Genomic DNA, 23397 nt, shown 5'->3' on the forward strand with positions numbered 1-23397 from the left:
AATAAAATGGGGCACGTGGGTGGCTCAGTTGGTTGAGCGTCCGACTTCAGCTCAGGTCATGATCTCCCGGTTTGTGAGTTCGAGCCCCGCATCGGGCTCCGTGCTGACAGCTCAGAACCTGGAGCCTGCTTCAGATTCTGTGTCTCCCTCCCTCTGCCCCTCCCCTGCTTGTGTGCGCGCGCGCGTGCTCTCTCTCAAAGAATAAAGATTAAAAAACAATTTTAAAAAATCAGAAAACAAACGTAAAGGATTTAGCACAGCTTCAGGCACACAGTAAATGCTCAATAAATAGTAGCTCTTATTCTCCACTATCCCCTCTGGCCAGTTCCTCCCTTAATGTCTTCCATATCAAAGTGAAAGTGTCTACCCTGCCCTATCATCTCCTCTCATCTGTCCATCATCGAACCTTCTTCTCGACCCCTCTACTTTCTTTTGGGGCACTCAGATTCTCCTGGACCCCCAAGGTTAAAGCTGTGGACTCCTTCTTTTATTTTATTTTATTTTTTTTAAATTCTTTTTTTCAACGTTTATTTATTTTTGGGACAGAGAGAGACAGAGCATGAACGGGGGAGGGGCAGAGAGAGAGGGAGACACAGAATCGGAAACAGGCTCCAGGCTCTGAGCCATCAGCCCAGAGCCCGACGCGGGGCTCGAACTCACGGACCGCGAGATCGTGACCTGGCTGAAGTCGGACGCCCAACCGACTGCGCCACCCAGGCACCCCTGGACTCCTTCTTTTAAACAGCTCCTTCTGTCCCCACATCCAAGGATGATGAATGGTTGGAGAGGTGGATGGGATAAAGAACAGTTCATTTTCCCACCAGTGAATTTGCCCGCATATTGAGGAAATTGGGGGTGATTTAGGGTCAGTCACCCCTGCCTCTGCCATCTTCTAAGCCTTTCCCATGAACACAGCCTTCTCCAGTCTTTTTGTTCGCGGACCTGTGGACTCTCATGCCACTCCCACGTCTGCTCTCCTGGGCCCCAGTGGTTTCTCAGGTGAAGCTGTGGGTCTGGGCTGAAGTAGGGCAGTCTACCTGCAGGAGGTCAAGGCGCAAGTCTCTCGAAACAGAGAAGGCAGAAAACGGTGGAAAAGTTAACCCCTGCACACGTACAGCCGCAGGGACAAAGCTAAAGCTTGCAGAAAGAGCCTCACTCATGCAATGACTTGCTCTCCTAACGGATGGACCTGTGGTTCTGCTCCAAGGGCTGGGACACAGGAGCCTGCCCTACTTCCTTGTGAAAAAGGTTGCCTGGGCTGCCAAATGAGAGATGAGGAGGAGCTCATCAGGGGAAGGGAGAGGGGAGGCAGGAGGGTCCTGAGTAGGGGAACACATACAGAGGCTCCACGGCAGGAGGAAGGCGGTACGCCTACCACATGCAGAGGAACTAAAAGCCTGGGGAGCAAGGCAGTTATGACAAGAGGAGGTCACTGTGGGCTTCCCCACCAGCTTTTCGGCACCTCTCTCAGTGAGACTTAAAAACTGAGTGACTGGGGCTCCTGGGTGGCTCAGTCAGTTAAGCGTCTGACTTGGGCCTAGGTCATGATCTCGCTGGTCCCGAGTTCAAGCCCCGTGTCAGGCTCTGTGCTGACAACTCGGAGCCTGGAGCCTGTTTCAGATTCTGTGTCTCCCTCTCTTTCTCTCTGCTCCTCCCCCACTCACACTCTGTCTCTCTCTCTCTCTCAAAAATAAATAAACATTAAAAAAAATTTAAAAATTGAGTGACTATGATAGAGAACAAATGGAGGATTGATCAGGGGAAGAGGGTGGGGGGATGGGCTAAATGGGTGATGGGCATTCAGGAGGGCAGTTGCTGGGACGAGCACTGGGTGTTGCATGTAAGTGATGAATCACTAAATTCTACACCTGAAACCAGTATTACACTACATGTTAATGAACTAGAATTTAAATTAAATCTTGGAAGAAAAGGTACAGTTTGTAGATACCCTGCCCACCAAAAAAAAATCAAAAGCTGAGTGACTCGTTGTCTATTGCCCATCTTCCAGCTAAGCTGTAAGTGCTACAGGGCCCGGGGGCTAATCTGTCTTGTGCCCCGTTGGGGTCAGGGCACCGGGCTCCGTGCCTGGTACATTGGAGAGGCTCAGTGGGCATTTGTGATTGAACATGTCAGAGAGCTTCACAGGTATGACTAGGGAACCAGGTGAGCGCTTTAGCGGCCTTCCCTGGTCAGGGAAGGCTTCCTGGAGGTGACAATGCCTGAGCTGAGGCCGCAGGAAGTATGAGAGGTAAATCAACCCCAGTGGTGTCAGGAGCGTGGTGTTCCAGGCTGAGGCACCTTGAAGGGAGGCTCCAAGGAGCTGAGCATTCAGGGAACAGAGAGTCAGTTTTGGAACCTAGATGATGGGCCATGCTGGAGTTTGGACATGCTGAAAATAACATGGCTAGATGTGCAGTAGCCGCCTCCCACCGCGGCTTCTCCATAGTCATGCTTGCTCCTCCCAGTCTGGCCTACATGGGGGACAAAGACTTCACTGCACGTGGGATCTGATGCCAGCTCCTTCCATGTGGCTGACGACTCCTCCCCCTTCGGCTCTCGGTGTTGTCTCACTTCCTTAGAGAAGCCTTCTCTGAGCCCCAGCCTGGAGCAGACCCCCTGTAGTATGAGCTTTCCTTCATACCCGTGAGGGCACTTATGATTATATCCTTGAATGACCGTGTGACTCTCTCCCACTAGACTGTTGACTTCATGACAATTGGGGCCATGTTTATTCCATGCAAAGCACATAATAGTCACCCAATAAATATAGTGGGTACATGGATTTATTTTAGAAATCCCATGTTGGCAAGAGCAGGGAGAAGGGAGTAGACAATAGTCCAAGAAAAACTGGTGAGGACCTAAACCAAGATGGCCGGGATAGAGAGAAGGAGACAGATCATGATGAATGTTAGGGATTTGGGGGCACCTGGGTGGCTCAGTCACTTAAGTGCCCAACTCTTGATCTTGGCTCGGGTCATGATCTCCCAGTTGGTGAGATTGAGCCCCATGTCTGGCTCTGTGCTCCCAAGCACTACTTGGGATTTTCTCTCTCCCTCTCTCTCTGCATCGCCCCCATTCACACACATGTGCTCACTCCCAAGCAATCACTCAATCAATCAATAAAATTAAAATGTTAAGGATTTGACATTCACAAGTCCCATTAGATCTGAGGGTCAAGAGAAAAGGAGGCCTGAGGAATAACTTCTGGCTTAGGTGCCCTAGGGGATATTCCAAGTTATCTACTGCTGCATGAAAAACCACTCCAAACTTACTGGCATAAAATCATCATCATGATGTTCACAGATTCTGTGAGTCCGGAATTCAGACAGGACATGGTGAGTGGTTTGTTTCTGCTCTAGGATGTCTGGGCCCTCAGCTGTGAAGGCTTGAACAACTGACATGATTTGAATCATTTGGGGCCCGGAATCGTTTGGAATCTTCTTCACTCATGTCTGACACCTGAGCTGGGTAACGCAAAGGCTCAGCCGGGTCTGTAGATGGGAGCATCTCTGCATGGTTTGGGCATCTCTATGGCACTGGGCTGCAACGGAGGGTCCCATGAGGGGGGCCACCTGAAGAACGAGCATCCGGAAAGGTCAAGATCAAAGCAGAAGCTGGTTGCAGAATTCAGGCAGCCTCACTTGTGTTGAGCACCTCTTGGTTACGAGAGAGTCACCGAGGCTAGGTCTGATTCAAGGGAAGGGAAATTAGATGCCGTTTGTTGATGAGGTGTAAGAAGGTTACATTGCAGATTGGAAGATATTGTTGCAATGGCCTTCGGAAGTGCTTTCTGCGAAGGTGGATAACAGAGCCGTTTGTAGGGATGAGTAATGCAGGGGGAGGGCCCATCGTAGGTCAAAGAGAGAGCTGTTGTTTTGAGCCTCACTAGTTTGGGATATCGGTGAGACATCTGCTTGTGTTGCTGGGTACCTGGCAGTTAAAAATATTTGATGAAGTGGTAAGAAATGACTTAGAATGGAACAGCCTTGTTGCTGGGAAGTGATAGCCTTTCAAATCCTTAACCGCGCGGTGATAGACAGCACTGAGCTTCGGTTCCCAGACTGCCATCCCAGTGAGAGTAGTTACTTGACTCCTGGAGTTTGCTGTGCCCATGTAAGTGGCACGGAGGGGACCGAGCGACTGCAGGTAATGGCTGTAGAGTCTCTCCAGTGAGGACATGCCCCTGACCCCTTCCACAAGCACATGTGCACACTCCCACCCAGCACAGCCAGCCGCCAGCACCCGGGCTCCTGGGGTGTTCACTTGCCTGCTTTGCATACCTTCTCGTGCTTGAGGTTAGCAAAGACACGGGACTACTGCGTATTAGAACTAATTCTGATTCTACCGTTTTGGAATTAGGGCCGATTCAAACAGAGGCTCCAATGTCATTTGTCTTTGATTTTCGGTTGAAGCCGAAAATAGCATTGTGAACAACATCATGCAGGGAATGCTAAGCCGCTCCCAGAGCATCTTCTAGGCACCTCTGAGGCGTGTGCCTGGGAGAAGCTGGTTCATTCACACCCAGCTGTTCTTTGCAAGCAGTCCCAAAGACCTTTCTTCCCGGCTGGGTCGAGTGGCTCTCTGTGCTTGAAAATATACAACTGCCTTTCTTTCTCTTTTTCTTTGAAGTCAGCTCTAGGCCCAATGTGGGGCTTGAACTCACAGCCCCAAGATCAAGTATTGTATGTCTACCAACTGAGCCAACCAGGCACCGCAGAATTGCATTTCTTTAAAACTCTCTTCCAACTCAGAATGCTGCTCAACATTCTGCTCAGGGGCGAAATGATCGGCGGTTAAGATGGCAAGTTCAATTGTTAAGGTTTAAACGTATCACTGCGTGCACATCAAGACATACAGAGGAAAAGAAGTTGTCCTTGGTATGATTTCAGATCGGATGTGGCGTCGACAAAACAAAGACACCGTCTCCCTGATAGAAGGGCTATCTTCCGAGAAGAATCTGGAAGTAAGGCTGTGGCTCTCTAGAGCACCTATGAATTAATTTTCACCTGGGATCAAAAAACAGATTAGCCCACTGAAATATGTAAATCATAGAAGATCCATGAAGCATGCTGGGGGGAGAGCTCTGTTCTCCACTCAAGTGGATGCATTGTGAATTTTCGACCATGGGGAAATTCCACACTGGCTATTTCTTTTTTTGTCCCTAAGAAGCTGTGGCCTGCCTTCTACCGCCTTAGCTTTATGGTTACCATAGCAACTGTCAGCTTATAAAACGAAGGGTGTGTGGGATGTTCCTGGCCGAGTGACGTGTGATGGGGAAAGGAGAGATGAGACTGTGCTACCTCATTTTATAGAACTTGCTTGGGAGTAACGTCATTTACGACCGAACCTTGACCAGGAAGCTCTTACTCATGGAGACCAACTTGGCTGTTGTTTTTGTTAGTGCCCGTTTGAAACCCGAGTCTCTAAAGCAGATTTTTAATGATAGGAGTGTCACCTTAGGAAGACACTCTAAGGTGGTGGTAGTCGGGCGGGGCGGGGGGGGCGTGGGGGGAGGGTGTGGTCTCAATCCCTCGGATGCAGCAGAATCTTGGGTGGAGCATTTAAACTCCACAGGTGCCTGGAATTTCATTTTAAAATGAATCCCACCGGGTTCAACATCACATCGGTGCAATAGTCTGACGCATCCCCTAGAGCACCTGCTCCTGAGAGCGAGGTCTATTAGCTAGCCTTGCCTGGGTGCTAATTAAATGCAGAACATTGGGTTCCTCTCAGCCCAGCCAATCAGAGTCTACTAACAAGATGACTAGTACGCGCATCAAGTTGGGAAAGCACCACGAGAATAAAGATTCTCTGAGGGAGAGAGACGTTAATTTCAAAAGGCAGTCGAAAATTTGAAGTCCTGCCTTGCTCAAACCCTGTGGTATGTTGCTTCCGTGACAAGGGAGGGCTGTCGGGAGGACTGGTCACCCTCAGGTGGGAGGGAAGAAGGCGAAAGACTGAGAAAAAACCCTCCTCCTGAGCAGTGGATGGCAACCTCGCTTGCAAATTAGGATCGCTTGGGACCTTCTCTGGGCTCAGCCCGGACTAAAGCAAAAATCCCTGGGGCTGGAGCCCTGGGCATCAGGATGTGATAAAAGCCCCTCTCGGGGATTCCCAGTTGAAAGAAACTCATCCCGCCGAGTGCATAGGAGTCCATCTGGGATCTTGTTAAATTGCCATTCTGGTGCGTGGGTCTGGGGTGTGTGGCCTGAGGTTCTGCATTTCTAACCGGGTCCAACTTGTCCACACTTTATGTAGCAAGTGCCAAGAACAAGGAGCAAAGTTGTGTGTGTGTGTGTGTGTGTGTGTGTGTGTGTGCGCGCGCGCGCACGCATAAACAAGCCGCAGCATCTGGCCTTTTGCTTTCATTCTCTCAGTGTTTGAGCTCATTGCTTTTCTTTTTTGGGGAGATGGGGTGGAGTAAGGGAGCAACAGAGCTGAATGCTCTGAAACCAGCTGAATACACACAAACCAGCAGATAAACATCATTTCTTGACTCGTCGCTCTTGCCTGCCCGTGGCTAATGTCTTTCTCGCCTTCTCAAGAGCTGTTCAAACCATCAGTGCTCTCCCGAGGGCACCCACTTTGAGCCACCTCCTCTCCATGTGAGAAACTCAAGGCTGTGCAAACTCACTCATCCTTCTGCGCCCCTCCCCTGGGGTGGCCTCCTGTGTCCCCGCTTTTCCTGTGTCATTACCCTCTCTGTCCTGGCTCCTTCAGTCTCCCTCCTAAAACCACCTCCATACTCACTTCCGATGTGATCCATTCACGCTCAGGGTTTCAACCCGAATCTGCATATCCAGTACCTTCCAATCTGTATCTCTGCCCTCAACCTCAGCTTGGAGTCCAGATCTGTTTTTGTGGCTCCTGGATGGTTTCCTTCCCCATCCCCCTCCCCCCCCCCCCCATGCATCCTAGAGGTTCTTCAGTTCACCAGCCTCCCAACTAAACTTCCACCTCTGTGTTCTCTAGCTCACTCTTGGCATCTCTGTCCATCCAGTCACCCAGGCTGGGATCCTGAGGTCACCTTTTTCTCACTTCAAGTTCTCATTCTTTCTTGCCCACATTCAGACAGTTGTCCTATAAGTTCTTGGATCTGTCTGCTATTTCCAGTCCCTTAGTTCTGGCTTGGGCTCACATCAATGGCTGCAGTGGTCTTCTGCCCTGACACTTGTTCCCTTCAAATACATCCCGCTCACTGCTGCTAGTGTGACCAGGGCAAACCGCCAACTGACTGTGGCATTGCCGTCCTGAAGCCCTGTGGCTTGGCTGGGCATCAGAAGCCATGACCACATAGACTTCCATCCTTTCCTGTATTCTTCCCTCTTGATTTATCCCCACTCACCATTCCACTGCCTTTCAGAAAAATATTTTTTTAAATAGTAAATAGAATGGTATAATGACTGTAAGAAATCAAGCAACATACACACTGGCTTTATATGTAAACCTATAGAGGGAAGGAACTGAATTGCAAACGTACTGTTTTGAAAGGTAGTACATGCATTTGGAGATAATTATTGAAGGCAATGGTGAAAATGAAGTCTCCTTCCGTGCCTCCTCTGTTCCTCAGCCATGCAGTTTTCTTTCCCAGAAAGAAGCTGATGTTGTCAGTGTCTCAAATGTCCTCTTGGAAATATACATACACTTGTAAGTGCAAAGAAGACTTACAGACACGTGCCCTTGCATACCCATAGATCCATAGACACACGTGTGCCAGAATGTGTACGTGCGTGCATCCCTACTGTGCGTCAATTCTGTGTGTCACATGGCTGAAAGCACAGTATGGTACACATCCCCTGCTTTTGTTGCTTAGCGTAATTTGGAGATCTTTCCTCTGAGTCCATAGAAACCCGCCTTTTTCTTTTCTTTTCTTTTTCTTTTTTCTTTCTTTCTTTCTTTCTTCCTTCCTTCCCTCCCTCCCTCCCTCCCTCCCTCCCTTCTTTCTTTCTTTCTTTCTTTCTTTCTTTCTTTCTTTCTTTCTTTCTTTCTTTCTTTCTTTCTTTCTGACTGCTTAGACTTTTGTCATGTCAATGTTTAACCGGCTGCTCGTGGAAACATTTGGGCTGTTTGTAATCTTTCTGATAAATAGGGCTTCACTGAAGAATGCCGAGCCGCATCATTTCTCCCATGTGTGAATGTGTACATGGGGGATCGATTCCTAGAAGTGGGATCGCTCCTTCAGTCCGTGCATGTGTGTGTTAAAATCTGGTAGATATGGGCAAATCGCTGTCCACGGAAACCACCTAAGAGCGCCTGACCCTCCACTCTCTTTTCAACCCAGTGTGTCCTCACATTCCTTACTCTTGCCAACATTGTGCCATTACGAGATAAAAAATTGGTACTTCCCTGAAGAATTACGCTTCTTTTCTACTGAACTTGAGTAGCTTTTCGCGTATTGAAGAGCCATTTGAATTTCTCTTTGTAGGAGAGGTCTATTCATGTCCTTTACCCAATTTTCTCTTCTGTTGTTTGTTGCTTTTTCTTTCTGATGTTAAGCTTTTGATCTCTTTCCTCTGCTGGCTGACTACAGTCCGTACCCACCCATGTAGCTATTTGGTTACTGGTGTCTAAGCAAGAATTCAGAACCAGCAGTAAGGATGCGGGGCCGGGTGAAGTTTACTTCCTTTTCCAAATGGCAGCAATCAAAGGTTTTTGGTGACCGTAGGAACACTCTGAGTATCATGTAGTAACGTGTAGACGTATTGAATACACATTTACCAAATTCGGGGATGGTTTTGAGCCACAGCTGGTTGATGTTAAATGCATCTCTGGACACATGCATTGATGACTTTACACAACGTTGTTAGTTGATATCTTCCTAGCTTTTTACCGAGGGGACACACGTGCATTTTTTGCCTGTAAATTTATTATTTCTTCTCTTTTCTTAGTCAATATTTTCATTCTAGAAAATGGGACAAGATATCTTCTTTTTTGAAGTAATTTTTAAAATTTTTTAAATATTTTATTTTATTTTGAGAGAGAGCGAGAGAGTGCTAGCACGAGCAGGGGAGAAGCAGAGAGATGGAGGGAGAGAGAATTCTAAACAGGCTCTGCACTATGGTGCAGACATGGGACTCGAACTCATGAACCGTGAGGTCATGACCTGAGCCGAAACCAAGAGTTGGATGTTAACTGACTGAGACACCCAGGCGCCCCATGGGACAAGATATATCCTTTTTCTGTAAATTAGCCTTGTGGTCCAAATGTTTTGTAAAGTTCTCTGTTCCAAGTGAGTAATTAGTTAATGTTTGATCAAAAAGACAAATCTTTCCGAATGTTATTTTGCTACTCTTCCTAAAGGTATGTGCTTTAGCAGAGCATTTCTCAAACCATATTAGTAGGTGTTCAGTAATTTTAACAAAATGTGCCTGTGGTCACATTGATTTTGAAAAGACTGAATTAAATAAAATTTTAAAAATGCCTTCTTAGAGCCTTTAGTATATTACTGGGCCCATTGAATGTCCAAAGGGGGAAAAAAAATAAAGGATGCAGTATTTTATGCTGTCTTTTGCAAATGTATTTGACCACAGACACAGCTTTTGCTTTTTTTATGGCCTCTGCTTGAAATATTCCTCAAGCAATTAGCATAAAACTCAGGGGAGGATTAAGAGAAGGCATCAATTTATTTCCCTCTGATTTGTCTGAATTACGCCAGACAAGAAACCTTGTTGGAAATGGGGTTATTGACTATTTGACTACAATCAGATTTCTAAAATTAACTAGAAAACTCCTGCGGTTAAGCTCAGTATGTTGCAGATGAAGATAACGTGGTTACTTTCTCTGGTCTCCCTAAGATGTTATCAAAAGCATAAAATTAAGAGACCGAGGTCATTTCCAGTAAACCCTCCACGGGTCCTGCTTGAGGCCAAATGCTACTTTGCGTCAGAGGCGTCCACACCAAAATGGCTGGGGATGAGGTGTGGTGCTGGGACAGACAGAGGAGCCACTAGCTGGGGGGTTTAATGATGAGGGAAAAAGAGCCAGGAGGGGGACCAAAGAATCCAGCTCATTACAAGGGTGGCTTATTCTTTCCTGTTGAGTTTTTCTGGGATCGATTTTCATCCCTTCCCTTTGGCCTTTTCTTGATTCTTGAGGAATCCTGTCAACGTTTTTTTTCTCAGCCTTCCTGAATCTTAGAACAGCGGCTCAGTGAAGTTCTGGAACACTGGTGCCTGGAGGTGTGTCTTAAGTCATCAGCAAGCCAAAGTAAACCACTAAAAGCACATGCATTTTCAAATTTCCGTGACATAGAATAGATTTAGGATTATCCCATAAAATATCCATTTTACCTACTTTTATTTAGGTGTCCTATTTGAGTGGAAAAGAAATGCTCTGATTGCATACGTTATATTCTGATTGCATAGTAGATAATGCACATTGCAGTAGAGCTTATGAGTTGTCTTATGGTTCCAGTTTAATCTTCCCATTTGATAAAATTGCACTTTAGCTACAGAGGTGCTGGGAGCTTCTGCGTTTGCAATGACACGATCATTATGATTGCCCGATGAAGGGCAGCCAAAATGATGCAAGAGGAGTTTTCAGTAATGGTATTGTGGTGTTTAAAGAAGGAACAAGGTTAATTATTTGCATTCTTCAGCAGTCCACGCTTGTCCCTTTTGCAAAATTATCTGTACTTCCGATGAGGGAGAAGTCTAGAAAGTGAATCATTTGAAAAAACGTAACACATTATTTTTAAAAGTCTATCTTTGTTGTGATAATTATATAAGATGGATACTTTTAGAATTCTTTACTTGAAAATGTTTTTTAATATCTTCCCGTCTCCAAAACTAGTTGAGTCCCGTTAGTTGTTAATTTCCCTCCCTTACCAGTTTGCAGGGGGGGAGGGGTTCATCAAAACTGGGCTCACCCACACATGTGTATCCCACGGTCGGGGGCGGGGTTGGTCTAGCGTGCACGTTCAAACACAAGTCACTGGAGAACCTAATGCCAAGGAGGTGCTTCCTCGATTTTTCTTCGCGATTGATAGCATCCGGTCTTGAGCCTTCATAGCAGTGGATGCTTATGCCTCTGCCTTCCCGTTAGGAAACCAAGCACAACCTGATATTTGACTTCCGCCGTTCCTGGTGGAAAGGTCAACCCTATGCTCATAAGCAACCGTCTGACGTCAGCTCGTGGGCAGAGTTCTCAGGGTGGTTTGGAGCACAGGTCACAAGAGAAGGCCCAGTCAGGACAGCAAAGTGGACAGAGTAGCCGGACTACTTGGCCCCATGCCTGACACACGCTAAGCACTGAACATGTGTTAGCCACCGACCTATGCATGATGGGACTGAAGAAGTCAGGAGTAGATGGGCAAAGACAAGCCAGGTGGGTGGAAATATTTTTCCTCTGCGGAGGTAGCCTGACTGCCAGGTTCATCATCTCTATGTTAGAGAGGTCCCTTGAGCTGAAATTTCCATGAGGTGCTGGGCTCCATCAATAGGTGATCCATTGAGATAAAAAGGACTTGAGCCAGAGATAAACTAGACCTCACCTTGTGAGCTGTGCCTTTCCTATTCATTCGGAAGGTCTGCAAGCATATCCTCCGGGGGGACTTTCAGCGTGTCATGGGAGGCCCCGGCCTGTCCCCAGAGAGCTGCCCAGTGTGGTGGTTGCAGGCCCAGAGACTACCTGCGAACCTGCTGCCCAAGCAGCTAAACGTGCAGTAGTGGGACCCTTATTTCAGCTCTGCACAGTGAAGGCTCCATAAGTGGACAGGCTGGAAGCCAAGGAGTCTCCCAGCCCAGTGCTAACGCTCGGAAGGAAAGAAGGGAGGACCAAACCCAGTAGGAGGAGCTCCTATCACCACGGGGTAGGTGACAATGCTATAAGATAGGGTGGCAGGTCAACTCAGAAACCCACCTCCAATGAGTCTTCAGCTAGCTGTGGAGCCACTAGAGAGGACAGAAAGAAAGAAGTCTGGATCAGCCCAGGAAGCAGCAGCTGCAACCCCACCACAAAGGACCCCAGGATATTTCACAGACCAGGGAGGAGCCCATCTCCTGCTGATTCTGGAAGAGAGCCACGGGGTTGGTTGGCTCTCCATTGAGCAACGTCAAAGCCAGCTCTAGCACAAAACAAAACAGTGGTCCCACCGTGAGACAGAGAGGTGTTGGTTCCGAGGCTGTGGAGGGAGGAACGTGGAGACAGCAGAGGGTAGCCAGGGGCTGGGTTTGGGGAGCAAGGTGGCCCGTAAACTTGGAGTCTCATTAAAAAGGAGACAGAGGAGCAAGCTACTGTGGGGGCCCAGGCTCGGAGAAGAGTTGCTGGAGCCCGTGCCAGCTTTCCTTTCTGCAGGTTAGATAAACAGAGAGACCATCTCAGGATGGAACAGATCTTCTGTTGGAATCTCTGTGTCCCACAGGCAGCGGCAATTTCACAGTGGGCTGATGGTTCGATGTCACCACGGTGTAGCTTGAGTCCCCTGTCTCCGGTCAGAAGACCCCAACCTCACGTTCATGCTCTTTAGAGCCAGTGCGAGGATGCTGCCTTGCTTCACGCCTTCCCGACTGGTTCCCCAATGCTGTAGCTGAAGTCCTACCGTCACCACCTGCCTCTCCTCTCCTTTCTTCTCTCCCCACCGCCACCCCCCCCCCACCAAGGGGTCCTCAACATAGACCGGACTCCTGTCCTCTCAAGGGACAGTCGAGAGAAGGAGGAGGGGTGCAGGAAGTTTATGGGCAAGTAAAAGAGGAAAGTTATCACCCAGACTTCCCACTCCTAAGTAGATACCTGGGGAAAAAAAAAATCTTATGAGTTCCAGAGAATGTTTATTATTATAGCAAAATGATTCGTAACAATAGCAAGACGCTAGAAACACCCAAACTATTTACCAACAGAAGAACTGATCAATTTTGGCATATGCATGATGCTAGAAAACAGCGGCAATGAATAGTATATTTTATACTACACCACATTAGTGTAGATGAAAGTTATAGTATTGCGAGTGGAAAAGCAATTCACAGAAGAATACAAGTGATACAGCTCAAAACCGGCCTGAGCAACTTATTTTGGGGGATACATACCTGATAAACCTATACGGAAAAATAAGAGGGCAAAGATAAGCACATCTGATAAGCACAGATGTTAGGAATGTTGTTGGCTGTAGGGGGGGAAGTAGGAAGGACGTGATCTCAGAGTTGGGAATTGCCCTGTTGAACCAGTAGACAACATCTGCCAGTAAGAGTGGAGAAAACTACCCCCAAGAAGAATCAGGTCAGAAAGAGTGTGGGGAGGGGTGAGGGGTGGATTAGGAGAAGTGTTCTATGAGACACCTGTCAGGTGAGGAATGTTCCCCCCGGCAGTAGAGATGCTATGGACTTTCTCAGATACCTTGGAATTTAGACATGCCAATGGAATGGACCGAGTCTGCTCAGTACTGTGTCTGTGACACGAAGCACATGAGGTAAAGCAGCACGTGCTGATCTGTGCACAAGACTCAAAAGTGTTGGATTAGTTGGGTGATGTCCTTTTTCTTTGATTTTTTTCATTCCCTCGATACTCGGTTACTGATCTTATAAACCAAGTGCATGAGTCTGGAAAAAATAATTTGACTTAATTTAGCTGTGATCTTCCAGGGGCTCTGGGATTTTGTTCGGGCCATGTTTAAATGAGGATTACTCTTTTAGAACTCCAATGTTCCATGAACATTCTATGAATCACAGCATGTCCGTTCATTGGCTAGGGCTGCCGTCACAGTTGCACAAGCTGGGTAGCTTCAACCGCAGAACCTTACTGTCTCACCGATTCGGAGACTATAAATCTGAGGTCAAGGTGTGGGTACAGTTGGTTCCTACTGAGGCTGTGAGGGAAGGGTCTGTTCTAGGCTTTTGTCCTTGGCTTGTAGGTGGCCATGTTTTCCCACCAGCTCCCAACTGTGCATATCTGTGTGCAAATTCGCTTTTTTTTTTTTTTTTTAAGAAGGCCATCGCCTTATTGGGTTGGGGTCAACTCTAATGACCTCACTTTAACACGATCACATCTGCAATCACCCTATTTCCAAATAGTCATACTCTGAGGCCTGGAGGAGGAGTTTGGACTTTACCAGATGAACCTGGGAAGCTCACGGTTCAGCCCACAACAATACACTAATTTTATGCTTGATGGACTACTTTTCTCTTTCTTTTTAAAAGATTGTACATGGCAAGTCAAGGCAAATGATCGAAGCTTCCATGAACAGCCTCAATTTATGAACACAAAGTTCTTTTGTATTAAGGAGAGCAAATATGCGGTAAGTGGATATTAACTTTCTAAATTAAAAAAAAGTGTTTTTTAATGTTATTATTTATTTTGGGGAGTGGGGGGTGGGAGGGAGAGCGAGATCGAGAGCAAGCAGGGGAGGGGCAGAGAGAGGGAGACACAGAATCTGAAGCAGGCTCCAAGCTCCGAGCTGTCAGCACAGAATGACGTGAGGCTTGAACCCAGGAACCATGAGATCATGACCTGAGCCGAAGTCTGACGGTTAACTGACTGAGCCACCCAGGCGCCCCATGGATTTTAACTTTCTAGCTCATCTTCGCTAAGAGCCAGTTTTTTCCAATAGCCATCATGCTTAGCAACTTCATGGGACACGTGCCTTCCAGATAATCCCTGGCCTGTTGTATTGATTATCATTGTCCGTCGTATAGAATATCATTTTTATTCATCACTTTGAATTTAATAAAGGTGAGTAGGGGTAGCTTGACACAAGCCAGAACACAGTTATGCAGATTGAAAAGTTCCCTGTGTGCGTGCAGAGCTCTCTTAATGTTTTATAGAAGAATATACAACAGTGTCACAGAAACGTTATGTTTGAAAGTAATAAGAATTTGAAAGGAATCTTAAGAACCTATTTCCCCCTTTTCTGCCTGTGATAGATTTAGAGACCAAAGATCTTTTCACCCCAGAAGTCCTTATTACCTTTAAAATACGATCGGGGCACCTGGGTGGCTCAGTCGGCCGAGTGTTTGACTTCGGTTCAGGTCACGATCTCACGGCTCGTGAGTCTGAGCCCCACGTTGGGCTTGGTGCTGACCGTGCAGTGCCTGCTTTGTATCCTCTTGTCGCCTTCTCTCTGCCCCTCCCCTGCTTTCTCTCTCTCTCACTCTCGAAAATAAACATTAAAGCAATTATTAAAAAAATAATCCAGTATGATCAAGGGTCCCCCGTCAGGTGCGTGCTTACACGTCGTAACGTGTCTTTTAGTCGCTAGGACAGCTGCAGCAGAGCCACAGACGGGCTGGTTTAAGACAACAGAAATGTATTCTCTTACAGTTTAGGGGCCATGAGTCCAAAATCAAGGTGTCAGTCCGGTTGGTTCCTTCCGGAGGGTCTGAGGCAGCGTCTGTTCCAGGCTTCTGTCCCGGCTTCTGGAGGTTGCCGACAATCCTTGGCCTTCCTTGGCTTGTGGACGCATCCCTCCACTCCCCGGCTCTGTCTCCACACAGCCTTGTCCCCGTGTGTCCCTATGTCTGTGTCCACTTGTCCTCTCCTTCTTCTTCTTCTAAAGGCAGCAGACATTGGATGAGGGCCCACCTTCATCCAGCATGACGTCACTGTGACTTGATTACAGCTGCAAAGACCCCATTCCCAAATAAGATGACAGTCACGGCTATTGGAGTTAGGACGTGAGCATATGTTTTAAAAGGGGCACACGATTCAACACACAACAGTGTCTTTTATTTTACACAGTAGACTTCATCCCCCTTCAGTAAAAGAGTCGTTCGGGCTGACGTCTCCCTTTGCCTTGTTTTCTTTTTTTTTATTGTTGTTTTTAATGTTTGCTTATTTTTGAGAGAGAGAGAGAGAGACAGAGCATGAGCGGGGTAGGGGCAGAGAGAGAGAGGAAGACACAGAATCCAAAGCAGGCTCCAGGCTCTGAGCCGTCAGCATAGAACCTGACGGGGGGCTCGAGCTCACGAACCATGAGATCATGACCTGAGCTGAAGTCGGACGCTTCACCGACGGAGCCACCCCGGCGCCCCTGCCCTATTTTCTAAGAGGCTCTGAGGAGTCCAGGAATCTTCCAGCCGTGTCCGTTTGCTCAGTCAGATTTGCCACAGAGACCTTTGAAGTGAAATGTCTGCTGCTTGTTGCTGTCTCTGACCTAAGCCTCCAAGGAGTCATTCTGAGGCCTGATTAGAATTAAAAGCGTAAAGGAAATCTCGGTGTCTTCCTGGCCCATGTCCCTGTGTCCCTGTGGGCCATCAGGCTTTAGTGATTTTCACAGGGGTGTATACATCAGGATAAAAGCGCGGCCCCATGTAGAATGACCCTTTCATTTTTTTTTCTTTTCCCAACAGAGTAACGCAATTAAAACGTACAAGTATAATGCCTTTACCTTTCTACCAATGAATTTGTTTGAGCAGTTTAAGAGAGCAGCCAATTTCTATTTCCTGGTCCTTCTTATCTTACAGGTAATGCCCTTTGATATCTTAAATCTGTTTTGAGTTATGATGACTCAGTAACATTTAAGTTGTGGACACATGTAATCTTAAAAGTTGTTGTATTAACATCAGGCTTTTTGCACACAAGGAAATAGTGCCTCATACAGAACCAGCTCGACAATGTTAAATAAACAGGGAAAGGAAGCAAATGGAAAGAGTTTAATTCTATATTTAAAAAAAAAAAATCAGTCGCATACTAATGTGAATGTTAAAACTGGTTTCCCTAAAGTGAATACAATTAAAACCTTCACACTGTACAATTATTTGTACCCTAAAATTCTATTTATTGTGTGCCTGCCCTTTGTTTTTCATGTAGGTGCTTAATTTCGTCAAGAATATTATTTATTTGTACCAATGTTTGGGTCATAATTCTCAATAGATTATTTTTGTGAGTTGGTTTTTGTGTTGACAAAAGGCCTATTCCTTTCCTGAGGCTGTTTTTTTTTTTTCCTTGATTGTGGCAAAGGATCCACTTATCTAGAGAGTGTTAATTTTACCTATCTAGAAATCGTTGTTATAATCGAGGGAACTCTACACCCTCTAGTTACCAGACTATCAACCTTTAGCACTTGACAACAAGCCTTGGATTTGGAAAACCGTCTCATCTGCTGGGATTTACCGAAGAGGGTTTCACGCAAATGGGAACATGTGTGTGTCCGGGTGGGGATGGGGGAAGCAGGGGGCGGCGAGGAAGCAGGAGGGACAACCGGATCCCCAACAGATTTAGTAGGATATGAGATCTACTGGCTTGGCAGTATAGAATGTTCCTGTTACCAAGAGGGACCTCTGAAACCAGCCCACGTGGAGACAAACACTAAAATTTGAAGGTACTGCTATGTCATAAGTGGGCCAGTCTTCCCTTCTTTCCTTCTAGCAAGGAAAAGGGGGAGTTACATTGATAATACTGTGGCAAATGATCGTTCTCTCTTTCGACCAACCCCCAATCATCTTCTCTTAAGATCTAGCCATTTAAGTTAAAGTGATAGTAATAGGTTTAGACAGTCCTTCGCTGGTTACTTCACTTAATTCTTGTACTCTGTAATGTAAATGCTATCATAACCTCCATTTTCAGAGAAACTGAAGCCCGTGAGGCACCGGAGCTTGTTCAAAGTCCCAAAGCCCTAAGCGAGAGAGTGGGGCAGGACTTGGATCCAGGAACTTCACCGCAAAGCCTGTCATTTTATTTTTTTTATTTATTATTACTTAAAAAAAAAATTTTTTTTAACGTTTATTCATTTTTGAGACAGAGAGAGAGCCTGAATGGGGGAAGGTCAGAGAGAGAGGGAGACACAGAATCTGAAACAGGCTCCAGGCTCCGAGCTGTCAGCACAGAGCCCAACGCGGGGCTCGAACTCACGGACCGCAAGATCGTGACCTGAGCTGAAGTCGGACGCCCAACCGACTGAGCCACCCAGGCGCCCCAGCCTGTCGTTTTAACGACTACGTCATGTGACCTGATGATCCGTAGGATGGTTACAAGAGATCTTTACTCAACTCACTTCCCAATCTTTTGTTCCAACTTCAAGGCTGTCTTGATGGAGGCAAGGCTTCCTCCGAGGCCCAGCGCAATCACTGGCTTTCAGAGGCAGCTACTACCTGTTGCCGTCCTTGCCTCCATCATGAGACCCTTAGAGACCCCTGGCTAAGCAACCAGCAGTGGACAGCCTGCTACATGCATTCCCTATAAAAGCTGAAGGACTACTTGTCCCAGCTCCCCACACGGCCCTCCCTCCCGTTAGTTACGATTTTCACAAAGAGTTGGGAGCAGTTCTCTTTTAGCCCCCCTGGTGTCCAGTTAAGGTCGCAATGAGACAATTTCAGGAGCCACTGTTCTCTGGGGCCTGTTCCAGGAGGCCATAAGCTAGAGAGGGCGGCAAGAAGGTGGTCGGCTGGAGGCTTCGGTGACTTTCCTACCTGCCCTACAGGACGTAGGCTTGGAGGTTAGAATCAGCAGTTACCTGTAGATGCCGTGCCTTCGTGGGCACACACGTCTACCTTGTATTTCTTTCAGGCAATTCCTCAAATCACGACCCTGGCATGGTACACCACCCTGGTGCCCTTGCTCCTGGTGCTGGGCATCACGGCCATCAAAGACCTGGTGGACGACGTGGTAAGGATTTCTGGGGCAACTTTCTCCTCCCTGCTGTGAGCTTATCTTAGTTTGGCGTTAATATCTCATGTTTGGAGAATATTCAAATAACCTTTGCCCTCCTCTCTTCTAAAGGCTCGCCATAAAATGGATAATGAAATCAATAATAGGACGTGTGAAGTCATTAAGGATGGCAGGTACTGTGTCTTCCTTAACTTAGTTAGAAGAACAGAACGGATAAGTATGTCTAGAAACATACTCAGAGATAACCATTCCAAACTTGGAAGTCTATTGGCACAGCAGCCTTTTCGTTATAAGAGTCTCTCTTAACTTACTAAGACTTGGTACCCTCCTTGTGACCCAGGGGCTACAGCCAAACTGGGTTGTGGGCACTCGTCCTTTGAGCCCCGTGGCATCAGCACTCGTGTGTTTTCATGGCTCCTTCAGCCTGGAGCTCCCATCTCTGCTGTTCCCAACTTAGGTGTTCCGGGACTTTGCTCGAATGTCTTGACCCCCCTTTCCTGGTTCTCCCTTCACTGTGCAATCAAGACCTTGTCGCTCTCATCTTTCTTATCAGAATTATTTGTGTGTGGGCGGGGGGGGGGGTGCCTGGGTGGCGCAGTCAGTGAAGTGTCTGACTTAGCTCAGGTCACGATCTCACAGTCTGTGAGTTCAAGCCCCGTGTCAGGCTCTGTGCTGACAGCTCGGAGCCTGGAGCCTGCTTTGGATTCTATGTCTCCCCCTCTCTCTCTGTTCCTCCCCTGCTTGTGCTCTATCTCTCTGCTTCTCAAAAATAAATAAATGTTAAAAAAGAATTAAAAAAAAAAAAAAGAAAAGAGAATTATCCATGTAGGTGTCTTCCCTTCTGTCCTGAACTATAAGTTTCCCAAGGGGACTGTCTTGATGGTAACTGGTTGTATTTTGTCCATCAGAGTCTCCAACGCACAGAAAGGGCTCAATAAATGTTAAATAAATATTGTCCACTGTGACCAGTAATGAGTTGTTTTCTCAGCAAGCGCCTGGAGGCAGAACCGCAAAGTCAAGTGCTAAAAATAGCGACTAGGAAAATGTCCAGTCGCTATGATGTCCACCTGAAACTGTAGGCTATTGTATGCCAATTATACTTCCCTAAAAAGAAAAAAAAATAGTGACGAAGGCCCAGTTCAAAGACTTTTTTTGTGTCAACACTGAGAAAAATAAGGTGATTTGCAGGCACTGTTCCACTGTGTCTAATTTGGAGATAGACTGCGTCAGCCTATACATCTGTTGGGATGGCTTTTTTCCCCTCCCAAATAAATGGATTCTGTTCCGAAGGGTACCTTTCAAGTCACTTAGAATTGCTCTGATGAAGAGCTGTAGGTTCTTAGCCAGCCCGCACAACTGTGGCCGTGGCTCACAACCTGGCTGACTCCACTGGTAAAGAGTAGCTCTGAGTGGCCTTGAATTTGGGGGTCAGAGTGCATATCTGATAGGGCCACGGCTCCAGCTCCCCCTAGAGGAGGGTCAAGCCTGTGTGGGGACTTGGGCATTGTGGGGCAGGGCAGCGGGACCTCCCAAGGGGAAACCACATGTCACAGTGGAAAGGCTCAACACAGTTGCCACTCACACCCCCAAAGAGCTGTGGCAGGAAGGTTCTTAACTTGCTCGTTTATAATTTGACACCCATTTGCAAATTCTAATTTACAGTTTTAGAGATGCTGAAATGTAAACTAACTACGACTTAATTTATTGAAAGATAAGCCAAATTCTTTTTTTTAAATCCTGAGATGGAGAAGTGTGTGTTCGATTCTAATAAAATTGGTCACGCTGGGGTATAAGCGTATATTTAAAGTGTATTTTAAATGAAAAGACACTGTCTCAAAAATAAATAAAAACATTTAAAAAAAATTTTTTTAAAGTGGGGTGGGGGCACCTGAGTGGCTCAGTCGGTTAAGCGTCCGACTTCAGCTCATGTCATGATATCACAGTCCGTGAGTTCGAGCCCCGTGTCGGGCTCAGTGCTGACAGCTCAGAGCCTGGAGCCTGCTTCAGATTCTGTGTCTCCCTCTCTCTCTGCCCCTCCCCTGCTCATGCTCTGTCTCTCTCTGTCTCAAAAATAAATAAAAACATTAAAAAAAATTTTTTTTAATAAATGAAAAAACAAAACTGTAGTTTCAATCTCCAGGTCTCTCTTATCCATGAATTAATGGGAGGACAAACATGGTAATTGGAGTTCTGCCTCCGAAAATACTAAGTTTATTAGTTGTGATAGATTCATAATCTCTGTTATGGGTATCTTTTCTATGTGTGAAAAGTTTTCACACAGACCACTGTATTTTAAAACTTTTTAAAATGTTGATTTGTTAGACATTTAAATGGCTCTTTCCTGTGAAACTTAAGACAGAAAAATAGTCATCTGTTTAATTTTATTTTGCATTTGATCAGTGTCCTTATTAGGCTCATGAGAAAAGCAATGCGTGCTCATTGAAAAGGCAACTTAATAGGGAGGAGGCATGCTCGAAAGTTCCCTGAGGATTCCAGGTGGCCCGTGCAGGAGCCAGAATGTGTTCCTGTCCTGGGACCACCTGGGTCCCGCGTCCTGAGCAGGTGGTTGACAACCCAGAGGCAAGAGAACAGGAGACTGGAAGCCCAGGACGTGAGCAAAAAGATAGGAGGAGCCCAGTAGCTCCTTGCCACACGTTTGAGTAGCCCCATCGAGCCTTCCTGCCATGACGCCACATGGAAAGAACACATCAAAGTCATTACCATCATCACCGCTCCCTTCAGAGGATACTGTGATTCACGTGACCACTTCATGGGGTTTCATCATGAAATTGGCCGACGTTTCAGGAAACCTTTTTTCTGGGCTCTTCACGTTTCCCCAGAAATCATTGGCTCCTAGAGAGAATAATTCCCAATCCTTTGCCAGTAGTAACTTTTGAAAGGCCGGTAAACTCTCATTCCTTTTGACATTTAGGTTCAAGATTGCCAAGTGGAAAGAGATTCAAGTTGGAGACGTCATTCGGCTGAAAAAGAATGATTTTATTCCCGTAAGTGAAGAAGCCCCGCGTCCCTCATCTATTATCCTCCCGTCTTCCGCGGGCGCTCAGTTTGGCCCTGGGGATGTCTGTATCGTTGATGTGTCTTGTTTTGCACAGGCCGACACGCTGCTCCTGTCCAGCTCCGAGCCCAACAGCCTCTGCTACGTCGAAACAGCTGAACTGGATGGGTAAGCGGGTCTTGGCTGGGCCCATTTTCAGGCCGACCGTTAAAGGCGCATTCGTTGCATTGAAAATTGCATCAGAAGGGAAGCCCTGAGATCTAGCCTTGCCTCTACCCCTTGCTGGCTGTCCCGTGGTGTCCCTAGCAGACCGACCTCTCTTTTTTCAATTCCGTCTGTAAAGTGGGGCTCTCACGCCTGCCCTTCCCCCCACTTGTAGGGAGCGTTGAAAGGGATGGACACCTGAGCCCTTTGTGTACAGCTGAGCAGTGTCCACACACGTGTGAAGGACGATCACAGTAATGAATTTCCGAGAAAACAGATTTTTTAAAGTGCTTGTCAACGGACGACTCTGAGTTTTCTCTTTGTTGGCTTTGGTTAGTATAGGAGCCCTTCAGGGAATCGCGTTCTGTTTTTGACCAGTTTTGAATACATTCATTGAGTGCCTGCTAAGTTGCATTAGCTTCATGTGTTAGCTCACTTAATCTTCTCAGCGACACGATGAGATTATTACCTTGACATTGCCCTTGAGGAAAGTGAGACACAAGGAGGTGAAGTAGCCAGCCCGAGGTCACTTAGTAAGTGGCAGGGCTGGGATGGTGCTCGCCTGTGCTGGCTGCCCAGGTTAGTGTCTGCATCGCCCCCTCTGATACGAACACCCTTCCTCACACCCTCGATGCGCGTAACTTGTTTGTGGAGCGCTGAGATCATCTCGGTGCAACCAGGTCTGTCTTTGGTCTATAAATTAGTCAGGTGATCAATCATACCTATGAAACAGCTATTATCCCCATGAGTGAGAGACTCGGAAGCTTTCCGAAGGTAGCAAATCCTACGTGCCCTGTCAGAACAAACAGAACAGGGAGGTCGAGGGCCACAGTCAACTTCTGAATATATGGAAACCCCCGAGTCTATCTTCGTGGAGGCTGCAGAAGGATGTCTGTCATGTGCAGACAGCATCGCCGCCCCGATGCCCAGCCTGACTCTCTGTGTCCCTGAGCACACGCCTTCCCTGCTCTGTGGGTGGGCATACCAAGTATTGGAGGGTAAGGTTCCCACCTCCTTTCCTAATTTTCTAGATAGAAGTATCTTTCAAAAATAGGGGATCCAGTTGTTCACTCTGGAAAATAATAGATTGATAGGGTCCAAGCACTTTCCGTAACAAATACGTCTTGTAGAATCATCTTAATGTGAAGAAGCTAAAATTTTTTTAAGTGTATTTATTTTGAGAGAGAGAGAGCAAGAGAGAGGGTGCACCAGCACATGAATGGTGGAGGGGCAAGAGAGAGAGAGAGAGAGAGGGAGAGAGAATCCCAATGTGCTGAGCCTGATGTGGGGCTCAATCTCACAACCTTGAGATCATGACCTGAACTGAAATCAAGAGTCAGAGGCTGAACCCACTGAGCCACTCAGGCGCCCCTAGAAGCTAAGTTTTTAAATAGCAGTGTGGTAGTTAAGTTTAGACTGGCAGTAAGAGGTTAGTAAGAAGGAGGACAAGAAGCTTGTAAATGCCTCCGTCCCATTCATAGTGCTCCACAAAAACAAACAGCAAAGGGGACCAGCATCTTCCAAGTCAGGAATTTTTCTGTAGTTCAGGAAATAACCTCACTAAACTCCAAGTTCCAAGGCAAACTGAGAGTTCGAAAATAGGAAAAGCTAATGATCTGGCTTCTGCTTCCAGATATACCTAA

At 46.9% G+C, this 23397-nt stretch overlaps 1 protein-coding gene across 3 annotated transcripts in view; it reads left to right on the plus strand.

Moving 5' to 3' along the window:
* ATP8B1 (ATPase phospholipid transporting 8B1) overlaps positions 1–23397 on the plus strand; it is a 125959-nt gene that overhangs the window by 65785 nt on the left and 36777 nt on the right. For all 3 annotated transcript variants that reach the window (XM_030336243.1, XM_030336244.2, XM_030336245.1), the window contains exons 3-8: positions 14130–14227; positions 16278–16391; positions 18433–18531; positions 18646–18707; positions 21467–21539; positions 21648–21718. In XM_030336243.1, coding sequence (XP_030192103.1) covers positions 14130–14227; positions 16278–16391; positions 18433–18531; positions 18646–18707; positions 21467–21539; positions 21648–21718 — 517 coding nt within the window. The remainder of the gene's footprint in view (positions 1–14129; positions 14228–16277; positions 16392–18432; positions 18532–18645; positions 18708–21466; positions 21540–21647; positions 21719–23397) is intronic.

Source organism: Lynx canadensis, chromosome D3 (genome assembly GCF_007474595.2).
Source record: "Lynx canadensis isolate LIC74 chromosome D3, mLynCan4.pri.v2, whole genome shotgun sequence".
NCBI classification, from domain to species: Eukaryota; Metazoa; Chordata; class Mammalia; order Carnivora; family Felidae; genus Lynx; species Lynx canadensis.